At 44.6% G+C, this 21,191-nt stretch overlaps 1 protein-coding gene across 1 annotated transcript in view; it reads right to left on the bottom strand.

Moving 5' to 3' along the window:
* Positions 1-16,084: 16,084 nt before the first annotated feature.
* Positions 16,085-21,191, bottom strand: part of LOC130309908 (uncharacterized) — a 51,902-nt gene continuing 46,795 nt past the window's right edge. The window contains exon 11 of the mRNA XM_056552361.1: positions 16,085-17,598. Within this exon, the coding sequence (XP_056408336.1) occupies positions 16,199-17,598 (1,400 nt within the window). The 3' untranslated portion in view covers positions 16,085-16,198. The remainder of the gene's footprint in view (positions 17,599-21,191) is intronic.

Below are 21,191 nucleotides of genomic sequence, written 5' to 3'. Positions count from 1 at the left end.
TCTCTGATATCACATAATAACAGTCTGGACATGCTGGGAGTTGTAGTTCTCTGATATCACATAATAACAGTCTGGACATGCTGGGAGTTGTAGTCCTCTCCTCTGATATCACATAATAACAGTCTGGACATGCTGGGAGTTGTAGTTCTCTCCTCTATCACATAACAGTCTGGACATGCTGGGAGTTGTAGTTCTCTCCTCTGATATCACATAATAACAATCTGGACATGCTGGGAGTTGTAGTTCTCTGATATCACATAATAACAGTCTGGACATGCTGGGAGTTGTAGTTCTCTCCTCTGATATCACATAATAACAGTCTGGACATGCTGGGAGTTGTAGTTCTCTCCTCTGATATCATATAATAACAGTCTGGACATGCTGGGAGTTGTAGTTCTCTCCTCTGATATCACATAATAACAGTCTGGACATGCTGGGAGTTGTAGTTCTCTCCTCTGATATCACATAATAACAGTCTGGACATGCTGGGAGTTGTAGTTCTCTCCTCTGATATCATATAATAACAGTCTGGACATGCTGGGAGTTGTAGTTCTCTCCTCTGATATTACATAATAACAGTCTGGACATGCTGGGAGTTGTAGTTCTCTTCTCTGATATCACATAATAACAGTCTGGACATGCTGGGAGTTGTAGTTCTCCTCTCTGATATCACATAATAACAGTCTGGACATGCTGGGAGTTGTAGTTCTCTCCTCTGATATTACATAATAACAGTCTGGACATGCTGGGAGTTGTAGTTATCTCCTCTGATATCACATAATAACAGCCTGGACATGCTGGGAGTTGTAGTTATCTCCTCTGATATCACATAATAACAGTCTGGACATGCTGGGAGTTGTAGTTCTCTTCTCTGATATCACATAATAACAGTCTGGACATGCTGGGAGTTGTAGTTCTCTCCTGATATCACATAACAGTCTGGACATGCTGGGAGTTGTAGTTCTATCCTCTGATTTTACATAATAACAGTCTGGACATGCTGGGAGTTGTAGTTCTCTCCTCTGATATCACATAACAGTCTGGACATGCTGGGAGTTGTAGTTCTCTGATATCACATAATAACAGACTGGACATGCTGGGAGTTGTAGTTCTCTCCTCTGATATTACACAATAACAGTCTGGACATGCTGGGAGTTGTAGTTCTCTCCTCTGATATCACATAATAACAGTCTGGACATGCTGGGAGTTGTAGTTCTATCCACTGATATAACATAATAACAGTCTGGACACGCTGGGAGTTGTAGTTCTCTGATATCACATAATAACAGTCTGGACATGCTGGGAGTTGTAGTTCTCTGATATCACATAATAACAGTCTGGACATGCTGGGAGTTGTAGTTCTCTCCTCTGATATCACATAATAACAGTCTGGACATGCTGGGAGTTGTAGTCCTCTCCTCTGATATCACATAATAACAGTCTGGACATGCTGGGAGTTGTAGTTCTCTCCTCTGATATCACATAATAACAGTCTGGACATGCTGGGAGTTGTAGTTCTCTGATATCACATAATAACAGTCTGGACATGCTTGGAGTTGTAGTTCTCTTCTCTGATATCACATAATAACAGTCTGGACATGCTGGGAGTTGTAGTTCTCTCCTCTGATATCACATAATAACAGTCTGGACATGCTGGGAGTTGTAGTTCTCTCCTCTGATATCACATAATAACAGTCTGGACATGCTGGGAGTTGTAGTTCTCTGATATCACATAATAACAGTCTGGACATGCTGGGAGTTGTAGTTCTCTCCTCTGATATCACATAATAACAATCTGGACATGCTGGGAGTTGTAGTTCTCTGATATCACATAATAACAGTCTGGACATGCTGGGAGTTGTAGTTCTCTCCTCTGATATCACATAATAACAGTCTGGACATGCTGGGAGTTGTAGTTCTCTCCTCTGATATCATATAATAACAGTCTGGACATGCTGGGAGTTGTAGTTCTCTCCTCTGATATCACATAATAACAGTCTGGACATGCTGGGAGTTGTAGTTCTCTCCTCTGATATCACATAATAACAGTCTGGACATGCTGGGAGTTGTAGTTCTCTCCACTGATATAACATAATAACAGTCTGGACACGCTGGGAGTTGTAGTTCTCTGATATCACATAATAACAGTCTGGACATGCTGGGAGTTGTAGTTCTCTGATATCACATAATAACAGTCTGGACATGCTGGGAGTTGTAGTTCTCTCCTCTGATATCACATAACAGTCTGGACATGCTGGGAGTTGTAGTTCTCTTCTCTGATATCACATAATAACAGTCTGGACATGCTGGGAGTTGTAGTTCTCTCCTCTGATATCACATAATAACAGTCTGGACATGCTGGGAGTTGTAGTTCTCTTCTCTGATATCACATAATAACAGTCTGGACATGCTGGGAGTTGTAGTTCTCTCCTCTGATATCACATAATAACAGTCTGGACATGCTGGGAGTTGTAGTTCTATCCTCTGATATTACATAATAACAGCCTGGACATGCTGGGAGTTGTAGTTCTCTCCTCTGATATCACATAATAACAGTCTGGACATGCTGGGAGTTGTAGTTCTCTCTGATATCACATAATAACAGTCTGGACATGCTGGGAGTTGTAGTTCTCTCTGATATCACATAATAACAGTCTGGACATGCTGGGAGTTGTAGTTCTCTCCTCTGATATCACATAACAGTCTGGACATGCTGGGAGTTGTAGTTCTCTCCTCTGATATCACATAATAACAGTATGGACATGCTGGGAGTTGTAGTTCTCTCCTCTGATATCACATAATAACAGTCTGGACATGCTGGGAGTTGTAGTTCTCTCCTCTGATATCATATAATAACAGTCTGGACATGCTTGGAGTTGTAGTTCTCTCCTCTTATATCACATAACAACAGTCTGGACATGCTGGGAGTTGTTGTTCTCTCCTCTGATATCACATCATAACAGTCTGGACATGCTGGGAGTTGTAGTTCTCTACTCTGATATTACATCATAACAGTCTGGACATGCTGGGAGTTGTAGTTCTCTCCTCTGATATCACATAATAACAGTATGGACATGCTGGGAGTTGTAGTTCTCTCCTCTGATATCACATAATAACAGTCTGGACATGCTGGGAGTTGTAGTTCTCTCCTCTGATATCACATAATAACAGTCTGGACATGCTGGGAGTTGTAGTTCTCTCCTGATATCACATAATAACAGTCTGGACATGCTGGGAGTTGTAGTTCTCCTCTGATATCACATAATAACAGGCTGGACATGCTGGGAGTTGTAGTTCTCTCCTCTGATATTACATAATAACAGTCTGGACATGCTGGGAGTTGTAGTTCTCTTCTCTGATATCACATAATAACAGTCTGGACATGCTGGGAGTTGTAGTTCTCTCCTCTGATATTACATAATAACAGTCTGGACATGCTGGGAGTTGTAGTTATCTCCTCTGATATCACATAATAACAGCCTGGACATGCTGGGAGTTGTAGTTATCTCCTCTGATATCACATAATAACAGTCTGGACATGCTGGGAGTTGTAGTTCTCTTCTCTGATATCACATAATAACAGTCTGGACATGCTGGGAGTTGTAGTTCTCTCCTGATATCACATAACAGTCTGGACATGCTGGGAGTTGTAGTTCTATCCTCTGATTTTACATAATAACAGTCTGGACATGCTGGGAGTTGTAGTTCTCTCCTCTGATATCACATAATAACAGTCTGGACATGCTGGGAGTTGTAGTTCTCTGATATCACATAATAACAGACTGGACATGCTGGGAGTTGTAGTTCTCTCCTCTGATATTACACAATAACAGTCTGGACATGCTGGGAGTTGTAGTTCTCTCCTCTGATATCACATAATAACAGTCTGGACACGCTGGGAGTTGTAGTTCTCTGATATCACATAATAACAGTCTGGACATGCTGGGAGTTGTAGTTCTCTGATATCACATAATAACAGTCTGGACATGCTGGGAGTTGTAGTTCTCTCCTCTGATATCACATAATAACAGTCTGGACATGCTGGGAGTTGTAGTCCTCTCCTCTGATATCACATAATAACAGTCTGGACATGCTGGGAGTTGTAGTTCTCTCCTCTATCACATAACAGTCTGGACATGCTGGGAGTTGTAGTTCTCTCCTCTGATATCACATAATAACAATCTGGACATGCTGGGAGTTGTAGTTCTCTGATATCACATAATAACAGTCTGGACATGCTGGGAGTTGTAGTTCTCTCCTCTGATATCACATAATAACAGTCTGGACATGCTGGGAGTTGTAGTTCTCTCCTCTGATATCATATAATAACAGTCTGGACATGCTGGGAGTTGTAGTTCTCTCCTCTGATATCACATAACAGTCTGGACATGCTGGGAGTTGTAGTTCTCTCCTCTGATATCACATAATAACAGTCTGGACATGCTGGGAGTTGTAGTTCTCTCCTCTGATATCATATAATAACAGTCTGGACATGCTGGGAGTTGTAGTTCTCTCCTCTGATATTACATAATAACAGTCTGGACATGCTGGGAGTTGTAGTTCTCTTCTCTGATATCACATAATAACAGTCTGGACATGCTGGGAGTTGTAGTTCTCCTCTCTGATATCACATAATAACAGTCTGGACATGCTGGGAGTTGTAGTTCTCTCCTCTGATATTACATAATAACAGTCTGGACATGCTGGGAGTTGTAGTTATCTCCTCTGATATCACATAATAACAGCCTGGACATGCTGGGAGTTGTAGTTATCTCCTCTGATATCACATAATAACAGTCTGGACATGCTGGGAGTTGTAGTTCTCTTCTCTGATATCACATAATAACAGTCTGGACATGCTGGGAGTTGTAGTTCTCTCCTGATATCACATAACAGTCTGGACATGCTGGGAGTTGTAGTTCTATCCTCTGATTTTACATAATAACAGTCTGGACATGCTGGGAGTTGTAGTTCTCTCCTCTGATATCACATAACAGTCTGGACATGCTGGGAGTTGTAGTTCTCTGATATCACATAATAACAGACTGGACATGCTGGGAGTTGTAGTTCTCTCCTCTGATATTACACAATAACAGTCTGGACATGCTGGGAGTTGTAGTTCTCTCCTCTGATATCACATAATAACAGTCTGGACATGCTGGGAGTTGTAGTTCTATCCACTGATATAACATAATAACAGTCTGGACACGCTGGGAGTTGTAGTTCTCTGATATCACATAATAACAGTCTGGACATGCTGGGAGTTGTAGTTCTCTGATATCACATAATAACAGTCTGGACATGCTGGGAGTTGTAGTTCTCTCCTCTGATATCACATAATAACAGTCTGGACATGCTGGGAGTTGTAGTCCTCTCCTCTGATATCACATAATAACAGTCTGGACATGCTGGGAGTTGTAGTTCTCTCCTCTATCACATAACAGTCTGGACATGCTGGGAGTTGTAGTTCTCTCCTCTGATATCACATAATAACAATCTGGACATGCTGGGAGTTGTAGTTCTCTGATATCACATAATAACAGTCTGGACATGCTGGGAGTTGTAGTTCTCTCCTCTGATATCACATAATAACAGTCTGGACATGCTGGGAGTTGTAGTTCTCTCCTCTGATATCATATAATAACAGTCTGGACATGCTGGGAGTTGTAGTTCTCTCCTCTGATATCACATAATAACAGTCTGGACATGCTGGGAGTTGTAGTTCTCTCCTCTGATATCACATAATAACAGTCTGGACATGCTGGGAGTTGTAGTTCTCTGATATCACATAATAACAGTCTGGACATGCTGGGAGTTGTAGTTCTCACTTCGGATGGGACCCTAACATGCTTAACCCCTTAACGACGCAGGACGTATATTTACGTCCTGCGCCGGCTCTCGCGATATGAAGCGGGATCGCGCCGCGATCCCGCATCATATCGCGTGGGTCCCGGCGCTAATCAACGGCCGGGACCCGCGGCTAATACCACACATCGCCGATCGCGGCGATGTGCGGTATTAACCCTTTAGAAGCGGCGGTCAAAGCTGACCGCCGCTTCTAAAGTGAAACTGAAAGTATCCCGGCTGCTCAGTCGGGCTGTTCGGGACCGCCGCGGTGAAATCGCGGCGTCCCGAACAGCTGATCGGACACCGGGAGGGCCCTTCCCTGCCTCCTCGGTGTCCGATCGACGAATGACTGCTCCGTGCCTGAGATCCAGGCAGGAGCATTCAAGCGCCAATAACACTGATCACAGGCGTCTTAATAAACGCCAGTGATCAGCATGAGAGATCAGTGTGTGCAGTGTTATAGGTCCCTATGGGATAACAATGATCAGTATAAGAGATCAGTGTGTGCAGTGTTATAGGTCCCTATGGGATAATAATGATCAGTATAAGAGATTAGTGTGTGCAGTGTTATAGGTCCCTATGGGATAACAATGATCAGTGTAAGAGATTAGTGTGTGCAGTGTTATAGGTCCCTATGGGATAATAATGATCAGTATAAGAGATCAGTGTGTGTAGTGTTATAGGTCCCTATGGGATAACAATGATCAGTATAAGAGATCAGTGTGTGCAGTGTTATAGGTCCCTATGGGATAATAATGATCAGTATAAGAGATCAGTGTGTGCAGTATTATAGTCTCCTATGGGATAATAATGATCAGTATAAGAGATCAGTGTGTGCAGTGTTATAGGTCCCTATGGGATAATAATGATCAGTATAAGAGATTAGTGTGTGCAGTGTTATAGGTCCCTATGGGATAATTATGATCAGTATAAGAGATCAGTGTGTGCAGTGTTATAGGTCCCTATGGGATAACAATGATCAGTATAAGAGATCAGTGTGTGCAGTGTTATAGGTCCCTATGGGATAATAATGATCAGTATAAGAGATCAGTGTGTGCAGTGTTATAGGTCCCTATGGGATAATAATGATCAGTATAAGAGACAAGTGTGTGCAGTGTTATAGCCCCCTATGGGATAACAATGATCAGTATAAGAGATCAGTGTGTGCAGTGTTATAGGTCCCTATGGGATAATAATGATCAGTATAAGAGATCAGTGTGTGCAGTGTTATAGGTCCCTATGGGATAATAATGATCAGTATAAGAGATCAGTGTGTGCAGTGTTATAGGTCCCTATGGGATAACAATGATCAGTATAAGAGATCAGTGTGTGCAGTGTTATAGGTCCCTATGGGATAATAATGATCAGTATAAGAGATCAGTGTGTGCAGTGTTATAGGTCCCTATGGGATAATAATGATCAGTATAAGAGATCAGTGTGTGCAGTGTTATAGTCTCCTATGGGATAATAATGATCAGTATAAGAGATCAGTGTGTGCAGTGTTATAGGTCCCTATAGGATAACAATGATCAGTATAAGAGATCAGTGTGTGCAGTGTTATAGGTCCCTATGGGATAACAATGATCAGTATAAGAGATCAGTGTGTGCAGTGTTATAGGCCCCAATGAGATAACAATGATCAGTATAAGAGATCAGTGTGTGCAGTGTTATAGGTCCCTATGGGATAACAATGATCAGTATAAGAGATCAGTGTGAGCAGTGTTATAGGTCCCTATGGGATAATAATGATCAGTATAAGAGATCAGTGTGTGCAGTGTTATAGGTCCCTATGGGATAACAATGATCAGTATAAGAGATCAGTGTGTGCAGTGTTATAGGTCCCTATGGGATAACATTGATCAGTATAAGAGATCAGTGTGTGCAGTGTTATAGGTCCCTATGGGATAACAATGATCAGTGTCCCTATGAGACCTATAACACTGCAAAAAAAAAGTAAAAAAAAAGTGTTAATAAAGGTCATTTAACCCTTCCCTAATAAAAGTTTGAATCACCCCCCTTTTCCCATAAAAAAAAATAAAACAGTGTAAAAAAAATAAAAATAAACATATGTGGTATCGCCGCGTGCGTAAATGTCCGAACTATAAAAATATATCATTAATTAAGCCGTACGGTCAATGGCGTACGTGCCAAAAAATTCCAAAGTCCAAAAAAGCGTATTTTGGTAACTTTTTATAACATTAAAAAATGAATAAAAAGTGATCAAAAAGTCAGATCAAAACAAAAATCATACCAATAAAAACTTCAGATCACGGCGCAAAAAATGAGTCCTCATACCGCCCCGTACGTGGAAAAATAAAAAAGTTATAGGGGTCAGAAGATGACATTTTTAAACGTATAAATTTTCCTGCATGTAGTTATGATTTTTTCCAGAAGTGCGACAAAATCACCTATATAAGTAGGGGATCATTTTAACCGTATGGACCTGCAGAATAATGATAAGGTGTAATTTTTACCGAAATATGCACTGCGTAGAAACGGAAGCCCCCAAAAGTTACAAAATGGCGTTTTTTTTTCGATTTTGTCGCACAATGATTTTTTTTTCCGTTTCGCCGTGCATTTTTGGGTAAAATGACTAATGTCACTGCAAAGTAGAATTGGCGACGCAAAAAATAAGCCATAATATGGATTTTTAGGTGGAAAATTGAAAGGGTTATGATTTTTAAAAGGTAAGGAGGAAAAAACGAAAGTGCAAAAACGGAAAAACCCTGAGTCCTTAAGGGGTTAAAGGGGTACTCCGCTGCTCAGAGTTTTGAACAAACTGATCTGAACGCTGGAGCCTGTGCTGGGAGCTCGTGACATCATAGCCCTGCCCCCTGCCATAGACTTGCATTGAGGGGGCGGGGTGTGATATCATGAGGGGGCGGGGCTATGACATCACGAGCTACCGGCGCTGGCACCAGCGTTCGGAAGAGTTTATTCCAAACACTGAGCAGCGGAGTACCCCTTTAATCCACTCACCTCTGACTGGGTGCCATGCTGGATCCACTTTCAATTTAAAACACCTCCTGTGAATAGGGGGGGGGGGCGGCTACAGAGGGGGGCCACTACCCATAAGATGGACAACAAAAAGAAAACTAGCAGCACAACTACCTACGTCAGGCTGGAAGGAAAGAGGAACAAATTATGATTACTCAGCGCTTATGAGAAAAACATATAAACTATAAACTCAGCGCATGACAAACCCCATAACGCACACATACACGTCATTGAATGATGATCGATAATATGGGTGTTAATTTATGTAAATCTTGAAGCCTTATAAACCCTTATTAAACGCTTTAATAAACAGAAGAGATTTGGTAAACCTGAACGTGCGTCAGTTGTCTCATTTCTCCTCCGATGCATCATATAATCAATTAGGGGGGGAATAGATAAGCACTGAATAATAAGAAGTCCTTCTACTTCAGTTGGCGCCCAAACAGGGACCTCGCATTCTGCTCCTGGAAGGCAAGTCGCACCATACGAGGCATTGAGCCAACCAACCGTGGACGGATGCAGATGGGAGATTGATCACCTCCGTTGTACGGTAGGACAAAAAGGTCAGTACGCTGTCTGCCCCGCTTGGTTTGCCTTATGACTTAGCCGATTGCCTCACAGGCCACAAAAAGGCAGGTATAGTTTTTGCTCAAGGTCTCCTTACTGGACCTGTCACAAAAAGTGTTCATCTGTTGCCCGGGTATATGTGTTGACATGTGGGTGTGTGTACGTGTTCCCGGGAATGCATGGTGGGTTGGGCCTCAGGGGAATTGAATAAGCCGAGGGCACTAATAACTGTTGCTACAGATACTTCTATTCTGTTAGTCACCAAGGTATTAGTGGATTAGGTGCTTGACGCCAGAGGTTCAAGGGTCTCCCGGGAGGCGGTCTTGAACGTACATGTATACAAGGAAGTATAACACGGGAGCCCCTCGGCCTATAAGACATTCCTGTGACCCTCCCTTGAAACTGTACATGTGTGTGTATGGATAGGCTCTCTGAGAGGTTGCATTCCAGGGAAACTAATAATCCTTCCTCCAGGATATCTGTGAGAGAAGGTATTAGTGAATTTGGCAAATCGCCAGGATACGTGCATCTCTGGTAATAAGATACCTCTGTGATCTGTCCTAGGAAGTATGTTGTACATTGTTTGTATACCGTATATACTCTAGTATAAGCCGAGTTTTTCAGCACGATTCCCCCCCCCCCCCCCCCCCCCCCCCCTCTGCTTATACTTGAGTGAACAAAAAACTGTTTCTGGCTTTAGCTGTGAGGGATGGTCCCGGCCGTCCATCTCCGCCTGTCAATCCCTTCTCAGTGGTCTTCAACCTGCAGACCTCCAGATGTTGCAAAACTACAACTCCCAGCAGGCAAGGAAGGGTGAGCTGGTCCGGGCCGTCCATATTCGACCTCCTATGCTGCAGGGACCCCGTCCGGTGGGGAGGGTTAGTTGTTCTGGGCTGTCCATCTTCACCAGGAGGCCCTCTTTTCCACTCTGGGCCGGCCCTGGACTAGTGACGTTGCCTTGATGACGCGCAGGGACGTCCGTGATGTCACTGCGCGGTGGCGTCAAGGCAGTGTCACTAGTCCGGGGCCGGTCCGGAGTGGAGAAGATGGCCTCCTGGTGAAGATGGACAGCCCGGAACAACTAACCCTCCCCATCAGACGGTCCCTGCAGCATAGATGGCCAAAGATGGATGGCTGGACCAGCTCACCCTTCCTTCCCACCGAGGGGAGGTGAGTAGAAAACAAAAGGGGGTCTGGATGATGACAAATGCCACAGTGGTCTTCAACCTGCAGACCTCCAGATGTTTCAAAACTCCAACTACCAGCATGCCCGGACAGCCGATGGCTGTGAGGGCATGCTGGGAGTTGTAGTTTTGCAACATCTGGAGGTCCGCAGGTTGAAGACCACTGAGAAGGGATTGACAGGCGGTGATGATAAAGGGGGGATGATAACAGGGTGATGATGACAGGGGGTGATGATGACAGGGTGACGATGACGGGGGTGACGATGACGGGGGGTGATGATGACAGGGTGATGATGACGGGGGGTGATGATGACAGGGTGATGACAACGGGGGGTGATGATGACAGGGTGATGATGACGGGGGGTGATGATGACACGGTGATGATGACAGGGTGATGACGACGGGGGGTGATGATGACGGGGGTGATGATGACGGGGGTCTGGTTGATGACGGGGGGATGATGACATGGGGGGATGATGTATTTCCCACCCTAGGCTTATAGTCGAGTGGCCATCGTAAAGATCAGAGACACATGAAGGAAACAGCCCCAGAAGCAAAGGGGACTAAATGGTGAAGGAGGCTGCCAAGGCTGCAGTGCTCCTGTCCTCCCACAATGATGGTACAGAGTGTACAGGTGGATGGGGAGTGTGGATCTGTCTGGTTAAGTCTCTTGCGGGAACCGGCATTGCATGCTGAGAGAGACCAATGGAAAAAGAAAGAGGTGGTACAGGGCAAAGACGGCATCTGGATAGTTGGTAAGAAATTGAGTGTGCCAGTAGTCTTGCACCCCATGGTAACATATATGACCCCATACACTAAGCAGAAGGGAGCTATGTGTGTAGTAATGTCCGTACATTGGGTGGCCTCAGATTCAACAATGCAGAAAGAAGGTTTGTACAGATGTCATCATTTACATCTGTTATGACCTAGATTAAACAATAAAGGTACCTGACCAACACTCCATAAACATCTTACCTATTTCAGAGACTATGAGTAGACTTCATCTAACTGCCTGGGGTTGGCCAATATCAGTATGTTCTTGTCTGACTGTACTGATTCCCTAACCATAGATACAGTAAAGAATACAATTAAGAACCTTTTGTAGAGTTGTGCCTAGTTCAGATTCTGTAATTGTCACCCATTTCCTTAAAACCTACGAGTGTATGTCAGGAAATAAGTGAGGAAAGAGACACTTACATATGAGGATCCCGTATAGATGTATCCAAGATATATTCTCTGATAACTGTTAAATCTATGTCTGTACATAACCATGGTTGTTCCAGAGGGAAAGATACTCACAACGGATTGTTAGGATGTGACGTTGTATGAGGAGAATCAGTGGGTGAACATTTACTAATAGCAGGATGAAGTAAGCATTTTAGTGGGTGATAATATTATAAAGAAAAGGAATACTTGGTTTAAGATTATAGAAAGGATAGACCTAGCTAGTGGGATGAGAAAATGGTAACTATCGTAAAATATGGGATACTTGGGGATATAAAGCTTAGAATCCGATTAGAAGGGAATTGAACTGGAGAATACACATTAGTCAAGACACGTCTGCCCATACACATTTCCATTACCGAACCTACAAAGGAAGCCAAACCGCACTCTAGAAGTAAATGTGCAGCCCCTCCTGGGAGCCTTGACTCCCATGTGTATATTGATGTTATATGAGTGCCAAGGGGGGTCCCAGATGAGTTTAGAGCTATAGGTCAAGTAAAAGCCGGAGTTGAGTCAATAATATCCCAGATTTCCATGAGCAAAATTAATTATATCTATTATAACCAACAGAGATTAATACATTTCTTTGTAAATACTCTTAAAGGTCAGGCTGAACAGCTTAGTGCCACATCTACTATGACCTTCCAGAATAGGATGGCCTTAGATATGGTTCTAGCAGAAAAAGGAGGGGTGTGTAAAATGTTTGGGGATACCTGCTGTACGTACATACCAGATAATACAGGCTCCAACGATAAAGTAACCCTAGCCAAAAGAAATGAGAAAGCCTGTCATTAGATCTCAAAAGAAATTCAGGAGTATCAGACCCCTGGGGCCAATATTTTAGTGGAATGGGGAGATGGCAGAAAATGTTGATGCAAATTGGAATATCAATTCAACAATTCTTATTCTCCTAGCTTTTATCATCTGTTGTGTTCTACCATGCCTGTGAAGATGTGTGAAAAAGCCATGGACAATGCTACTCCCTTGATGAAGAATGAAGAATACCCAGATGAACCCCATGCACCCCTGCGGAAATACCCAAATACTAAGCCATTAAAATATGTAAGGGACAGCATCTGAAAACCTATGTACAAAGTCTGTGGCAAGGGGGGTCATGGAATAGCCATGACTCGTCTGACGTACAGCAAGAAGAAAAAGAGTTGGAGAAGTACATAGGACAGATGAGATAGGACTTTATGTTAGGGCAAGAATGTTGAAATAAATATATTATCAAAGGGGGGAATTGTGGTAGAATCAAAATATATTTAAACAATCATATAAATATTAATTCAATACAATGTCTATATCACTTTAATTCAGTAATATGTCTATTTCACATTTTGCTTGGCTTTTGCAAACATTAGCTCATATGTAAAAGATGGCATATAACCTTCCTACCAGCGTGGCCTGACTATCAAGATTGAACTTTGTTTGATTACTAATATTACTGTTGTAAAAAGATAGTGATGGCTTTACCAGAATACATGTCCTGAACAAACGCCTGATGATGCCCGATCAATAAATGTCAGGCTGACCATCTGGAAGGAAAGAGGAACAAATTATGATTACTCAGCGCTTATGAGAAAAACATATAAACTATAAACTCAGCGCATGACAAACCCCATAACGCACACATACACGTCATTGAATGATGATCGATAATATGGGTGTTAATTTATGTAAATCTTGAAGCCTTATAAACCCTTATTAAACGCTTTAATAAACAGAAGAGATTTGGTAAACCTGAACGTGCGTCAGTTGTCTCATTTCTCCTCCGATGCATCATATAATCAATTAGGGGGGGAATAGATAAGCACTGAATACCTGAAGAAGTCCTTCTACTTCAGTTGGCGCCCGAACAGGGACCTCGCATTCTGCTCCTGGAAGGCAAGTCGCACCATACGAGGCATTGAGCCAACCAACCGTGGACGGATGCAGATGGGAGATTGATCACCTCCGTTGTACGGTAGGACAAAAAGGTCAGTACGCTGTCTCCCCCGCTTGGTTTGTCTTATGACTTAGCCGATTGCCTCACAGGCCACAAAAAGGCAGGTATAGTTTTTGCTTGAGGTCTCCTTACTGGACCTGTCACAAAAAGTGTTCATCTGTTGTCCGGGTATATGTGTTGACATGTGGGTGTGTGTATGTGTTCCCGGGAATGCATGGTGGGTTTGGGCCTCAGGGGAATTGAATAAGCCGAGGGCATTAATAACTGTTGCTACAGATACTTCTATTCTGTTAGTCACCAAGGTATTAGTGGATTAGGTGCTTGACGCCAGAGGTTCAAGGGTCTCCCGGGAGGCGGTCTTGAACGTACATGTATACAAGGAAGTATAACACGGGAGCCCCTCGGCCTATAAGACATTCCTGTGACCCTCCCTTGAAACTGTGCATGTGTGTGTCCATAGCAAACAGTCAGATCGCTTCTTTTATTCTAAAAATTCCTCTGAAAATGAAAGCACCGCTCTTTCTTTTGATCTCCCCCATATTGTGTTTTAAAGAGAACCTGTCATGATCCTGCTAAATGTTATAATCCCCCCAGGTCACTGCCCCCATCATGATAAACCACCCCCGGCCTTTATTTTTATTATTTTTTAGTTTTCTACCTTGATATTGTTCTGTATTTTCTGCTCAGTCAGATTCACAGACAGGGAAGGGGCGTTCCCCAGCAGGTGTGACATCATCTGAAGCCATACAGGGGAGAACTTCCTCCCTCACTCTGCAACACACAGCCCAGAGCAGTTCAGTGTGAGATGAGCTATGATTGGCTGAGGCTGCAAACACACCCCTCAGCACTTCCTGATTTTGGCTTTCTGCCAGGCCAGCAGGAGTCCAAAGTCTGTGAAAAGATGGGGGGAAATGTGCTCTGGACAAGTAGGGAGACACCTAGTGGCAGCTTTTTTAACCCCTTAATGACGCAGCTCATTTTCACCTAAAGGACGCAGCCCTTTTTTGCAATTCTGACCACTGTCACTTTAAGCATTAATAACTCTAAGATGCTTTTACCGATTATTCTGATTCTGAGATTGTTTTTTCGTGACATATTCTTCTTTAGTTTAGTGGTAAATTTTCGTCGTTACTTGCATCCTTTCTTGGTGAAAAATCCCCAAATTTCATGACAATTTAGCATTTTTCTAACTTTGAAGTTCTCTGCTTGTAAGGAAAATGGATATTCCAAATAAATTATATATTGATTCACAAATACAATATGTCTCCTTTATTTTGGCATCATAAAATGGACATATTTTTGCTTTTTGAAAAAATTAGACGGCTTCAAAGTAGAGCAGCAATTTTCTAAATTTTCATGAAAATTTCAAAATCTGAAGGGACAGATGTTACAGAACTACAAATCCCAGCATGCCTGGGCAGTCTAGGCATGCTGAGAGTTGTAGTTGTGGAACATCTGGAGGGCTACCGTTTGGGCACCACTGTATATAGTGGTCTACAAACTGTGACCCTCCAGATGTTGCAAAACTACAACTCCCAGCATGCCCAGACAGCCTTTGGCTGTCTGGGCATGCTGGGAGTTGCAGTTTGGCAACCACTAGGAAGGCAGCAATAAATATCGCTTTACTGCCACCTTCCTTGATGCTCCGTGCCGTCGCCTCCCTACCTGCACCGCTGATCTCCGCTAAAGCCACCGATGATCGCCGGTCCCCACCGCATCTTCTCCCCCCGTTCTGCCCGACATCCAGGGGTGGGCAGAGCGGGGGGTTTCCATGGTAACCCCTGTCTTCAACTGCCATTGGTCAGTAGTCATTGCTGACTAATGGCAGGGGATAGGAGGAGATCGCAGCACTGCAACCTCACTCCTATCCCTTAGGATGATCGGGGCTGTCACTCACAGCTCCGATCATCCCTATTTTCCGGGCGATCGGGTCACCAGAGACCCGATCAGCCCGGAATAGCGACAAATCGCAGATCTGAATTGATCTGCGATTTGCCGCGATTGCCGAAATGGGGGGGGGGGGGGGGGGGGGTCCTGAGCGATATTCCGAGATGCCTGCTGAACAATATCAGCAGGCATTCCAGGCCAGTCCCTGCCCGGCGAGCAGCGGGGACCGGAATTCCCACGGGCGTATCAATTCGCCCTACGTCCTTAAGGACTCAGGATGCATGCATGCGCCCTGCTTCCTGAAAAGGTTAAAAACAAATAAAACATAGAAAACTTTTTTTTTTTTTTTAAACAAAGTACATTAGAAAGATTTTTTTTTTTTTATTTACCATAAGAAGTGCAATAGCAAAAATGTATTCTAATAAAAGTGCCCATTTAAGGGCTTATCCATGGGGGGAAAAAACACAGCTACTTTTTTCCTGTGTGAATTTTGTGACGTTTATTAAGAAGCGATTTACCTATGAAAACATTTCTCACATTCTGATCATGAATATGTATTTTCTCCCGTGTGAATTCTCTGATGTTTAACAAGGCTTGATTTATATGTAAAGCACTTTTCACATTCTGAACAGGAGTACAGTTTCTCCCCTGTGTGACTTTTCCTATGTGCAACAAGATTCGATTTATCTGTAAAGCATTTCCCACATTCTGAACATGAATATGGCTTCTCCCCTTTGTGTATTCTCTGATGTGTATCAAAAGTTGATTTCTTTGTAAAGCACTTTCCACATTCTGAACAGGAGTATGGTTTCTTTCCTGAATGACTTCTCTCATGTTTAACAAACCTTAATTTATGTGTAAAGCATTTCCCACATTCTGGACATGAAAAAGACTTCTCTCTTGTGTGAATTCTTTGATGTTTAACAAGATATGATTTACCCATAAAACATTTCCCACAGTCTGAACATGAATACGGTTTCTGCCCTGTATGAATTTTCTGATGCGTATGAAGAGTTGATTTATATGTAAAGCGCTTTCCACATTCTGAACAGAAGTACGGTTTTTCTCCTACGTGACTTTTCCTATGTGCAACAAGATTCGATTTATCTGTAAAGCATTTCCCACATTCTGAACATGAATATGGCTTCTCCCCTGTGTGAATTCTCTGATGTGTGAAAAGATTTGATTTGCGTGCAAAACCTTTCCCACATTCTGAACAGGAAAATGGCTTCTCCCCTGTGTGGATTCTCTGATGTGTGTCAAGATTTGATTTATTTGTAAAACATACTCCGCATTCTGAACATGAATAGGGCTTCTCCCCTGTGTGGATTCTCTGATGTGTATCAAGATTTGATTTATACGTAAAGCATTTCCCACATTCTGTACAGGAGAACGGCTTCTCCCCTGTGCGTTTTTTTCTGTGCGTAAAAAGACCTGAGTTTTTTGTAAACGGTTTTCCACTTTTACTACATTGAAACTCTTTACCCTGTTTCTGATCTGTCCTTGTGGTAATAATCTGTGATTGGTCAATAGAAGATTCCTCATGATTAGAGGGGTCATGTGATAGATCTGTCCTGGGATCCTGTGATGGATCTGTCCTGGGATCATGTGATGGATCTGTCCTGGGATCATGTGATGGATCTACCCTGGGATCCTGTGATGGATCTGCCCTGGGATCCTGTGATGGATCGGTCCTGGGATCATGTGATGGATCTGTCCTGGGATCATGTGATGGATCTGTCCTGGGATCATGTGATGGATCTGTCCTGGGATCATGTGATGGATCTGTACTGGGATCATGTGATGGATCTGTCCTGGGATCATGTGATAGATCTGTATAATGGTGAATAAGATTTCCTCCTGTGGAGTCCTGTGCGGTGTCTTCATCTTCTGTTTTGTAGCTCAATAATATGACGTTTCCCTCAGAATTCTTACTGGTGATTTCTGTTAGGGATAAAAAATAATTTAGATTATTATTATTTTTAAAAACCATAAAACCGGCTACATTTATAACATCCTTTGGCACATTATATTATATATATATATATATAATCAGGGCTTTATTGGGAAAGAGGCATTTATTTTTTACACATCATTTACTTATTGGAAAACATTTTATGTTTAGATGTTTTACCTGTTATATTATTCTATACATCTGTATTACAGCGACAGTTTACCAGTGAGGTCCAGCCATAGGGTAGGGTCACACGTAGCGCATCTGCAGTGGATTTGACGCTGTGGATGTGCTACGGACAGTCCCTTAAGTTTGCCTCCTGCTGTGCCCGCAGCAACCCGCCGCTACCAGCAGACACACAGTGATTTGTGAGTCGTCGTGCACATGCGCATTGTACTCACAGACATCACGGTGGCTCCCTCTGTGTCCTGAGCTTGCCAGAGACCGGCCATGATGTCTATGAGTACAATGCGCATGCGGGCGGTGACTCAATAATCACTGTGTGTCTGCTGGTAGCGACAAACTGGACACATGGGCTTAGCAGGAGGCACACTAGAGATGGTTAGTATCACATCCACAGCGTCAAATCCACTGCAGATGCACTACATGTGGCCCTACCCTATGGCTGGACCTTACAGGCTGCCGTACTTGGCAGATAGGAGGCGATCATCTGGCCTCCTGCTGCTATGGCAACCAACCGGATCGCATTGCAGTGATCAGTACCAATCCCGGCATCTATTTAGTTAATGCTGTCAAGACTGGTGCGATCTTGGCCTCAGCAGCAGAGTCGGGATCCTGGCAGTGATTGACAGCTGGGTCCCACCACTGAACGTGTAGAGGAAGCGATCCTTGACAGATCATGTCCGCCACATGTCGGGGAGGGGTTAATGTCCTCAACGAGAAAAGGCTGATTTGGTGTTTACAGTTTGGTGTAGACAAAGATTGGTTGTGATGGTCTCCGCCTCTATTGTCTTCTCCCCTCAGATGTTGTTCTCTGCCTAGACAAATATCCTTGAAGAGACAACCAGCAGAGCCTTGTGCCTTATCCTCTATGGCGTCTTAGGAACGTTACTGTTATAGAATTGTCCAAGTATTTTCACATGATGCCAAGGGACTTACGTTAGAGTCAGAGGTCTGTGGAGGAACCCAACCTGGAAGAAGGATCTCCCTACTCTCTGTGGCAGGCCCTGTGTAGCAGCCATAGAAGGTGACTGTGAGACATCAGGAGTACGTGAACCCCTATAGGGACCAGACGGAGCCCCTGGAACACTTGGTGGTAGCAAGAGAAGACAACTCCTTATAAAGAGCCGGAGCAGATGTAATAGTTCCGGCCGGATCGGAGCCACCGAGCTAAAACTGCTTAAAATAGATGAGGTAATTGCACCTACAAGAACACCATAAAAAAGGGATTTTTGTCTTACCGTAAAATCCTTTTCTCAGAGGATCCATTGGGGGACACAGACCTTGGGTATATGGCTGTTGTTGCTAGGAGACTTGACACTAAGGAAATCAAAAAGTCGGCTCCTCCCAGCAGGATATACCCGCCTACAGAGGCTGAGGTAATCAGTTTAGTCCCCAAGCAGTAGGAGAGGACCGAGAGGCAGAAAACCAAGACCAGTCCGAGGTAACCAGAACAAAAAATTTACTGAACACACCCTCGGACAGGTAACCAAAACCGGAACACCAAAGAAAAGGCGGGAGCTGTGTCCCCCAATGGATCCTCTGAGAAAAATATTTTACGGTAAGACAAAAATCCCTTTTTCTCTATCGGCTCCATTGGGGGACACAGACCTTGGGACGTACCAAAGCCGTCCCTAGGGTGGGCACAGAAAACAATCAAAGGGCAGGCTGGGCCACCGCCGCCTGCAACACCTTACGGCCCAGACTAGCATCCGCGGATGCAAAGGTATGAACCTGGTAGAATTTAGTAAAAGTGTGCAAGGACGACCAGGTAGCCGCCATACAGACTTGAGAGGCTGAGGCTGTTATGGAGAGCCCAGGAAGCTCCGACAGAACGCGTGGAGTGAGCTGAAACCCTGAAAGAAGGAGTCTTCCCCCTGTAACGGTAAGCCTCTGAAATGACAGACTTGATCCACCGCGAAATGGTTGCCTTGGAAGCAGGTAAACCCTTACGGTGACCGTCCGTAAGAACAAAAAAGGAATCACATTGACGAAAGGGAGACGTAACAGAGAGGTAGGTACGCACTCCTTGGGCCACTCCTTGAAGGAAGGTCCGAACATGAGAATCAGATGCCAGAGGGCGTTGGAAAAGAATGGAAAGGACAGACACTTGACCCTTTAAAGAAGGCTTGCGTGCCTTAAGGATGGTGCGAATGACCTGTGTTGAGAAGCCACAGGCCCTTAGTACCGCGCTCTCAACCGCCACGCTGTCAAATGCAGAGACGGTAATTAGGGGTGGCCCAGGGGACCCTGAGAGAGAAGGTCTGGACGAAGTGGAAGGCGCAGCAGAACATAGTCCAGGAGCCGGACGACATCGGCGTACCGCGCCCTCTGAGGCCAATCTGGAGCCACGAGAATGGCGGGAATGTTCTCCGCTTTGAGCTTCCTCAGGACCATGGGAAGGCGAGGAAGAGGAGGGAACAGATAAGGTAGGGCAAACCCCAACAAAGGAATTACCAGTGCATCCGCTGCCAGAGCACGGGGGTCCCGCGACTTCGACACAAAGAGGGGAACCTACTGGTTGTGGTGGGATGCAAAGAGATCCACATCTGGAGTTCCCCAGAGGCCGCAGATCTCTGCAAATACCACCGGATGAAGGGACCACTCGCCGGGGTCGGGAGAGGACCGGCTTAGGAAGTCCGCTTCCCAATTGTTTACGCCTGGGATGTGAATTGCCGAGATGGCTGGAACCCTGAGCTCCGCCCAGAGAAGGATGTTGGAAACTTCGTCCATCGCTGCCAGACTGTGGGTGCCACCCTGGCGATTGATGTATGCCACCGCAGTGGAGTTGTCCGACTGGACACGAACTGGGCGGCCCTGGAGAAGGCTCTCCCAATGTAACAGGCAAAGGTAGATTGCCCTCAGCTCTAAGATGTTGATCGGGAAGAGTGTCTCCCTGGGAGACCAAAAGCCCTGGACTGTCCGGTCTCGGAAGACACCCCTCCAACCCGAAAGGCTGGCATCCATCATGACAACCAGCCAATAGAGGGGCAGGAAGGAGCGCCCCTGAAGAAGCAGGGGGAAGCGGAGCCACCACAGAAGGTAGCGGCGAGATGCCCGAGGAAGTACGATGTTGTGATCGAGGGACAATGGGGACCTGTCCCACCGGGATAGAATCGCAAATTGAAGGAGTCGAAAATAAAACTGAGCGAAAGGAACGGCCTCCATGGCCGCCACCATCCGACCCAGGACTTCCATGCAAAACCGAATGGATACTGGGGAGGGGTTCCTGAGTATACGAACCCCCGAGAGAAGGGTCAACCGCTTGTCCGGCGGAAGGTGAACCCGGGCGGACCAGGTGTCGAATTGAAGTCCTAGAGAAACCAGGGACTGAGTGGGGGATAGGTTGGACTTGTCCCGATTGACCAACCAACCGAAGCGAGACAGGGCCTGAAGAGTGAGG

The sequence above is a fragment of the Hyla sarda genome, chromosome 1 (genome assembly GCF_029499605.1).
Source record: "Hyla sarda isolate aHylSar1 chromosome 1, aHylSar1.hap1, whole genome shotgun sequence".
In the NCBI taxonomy this organism is placed as follows: Eukaryota; Metazoa; Chordata; class Amphibia; order Anura; family Hylidae; genus Hyla; species Hyla sarda.
This window is presented reverse-complemented; position numbering and strand designations above follow the sequence as displayed.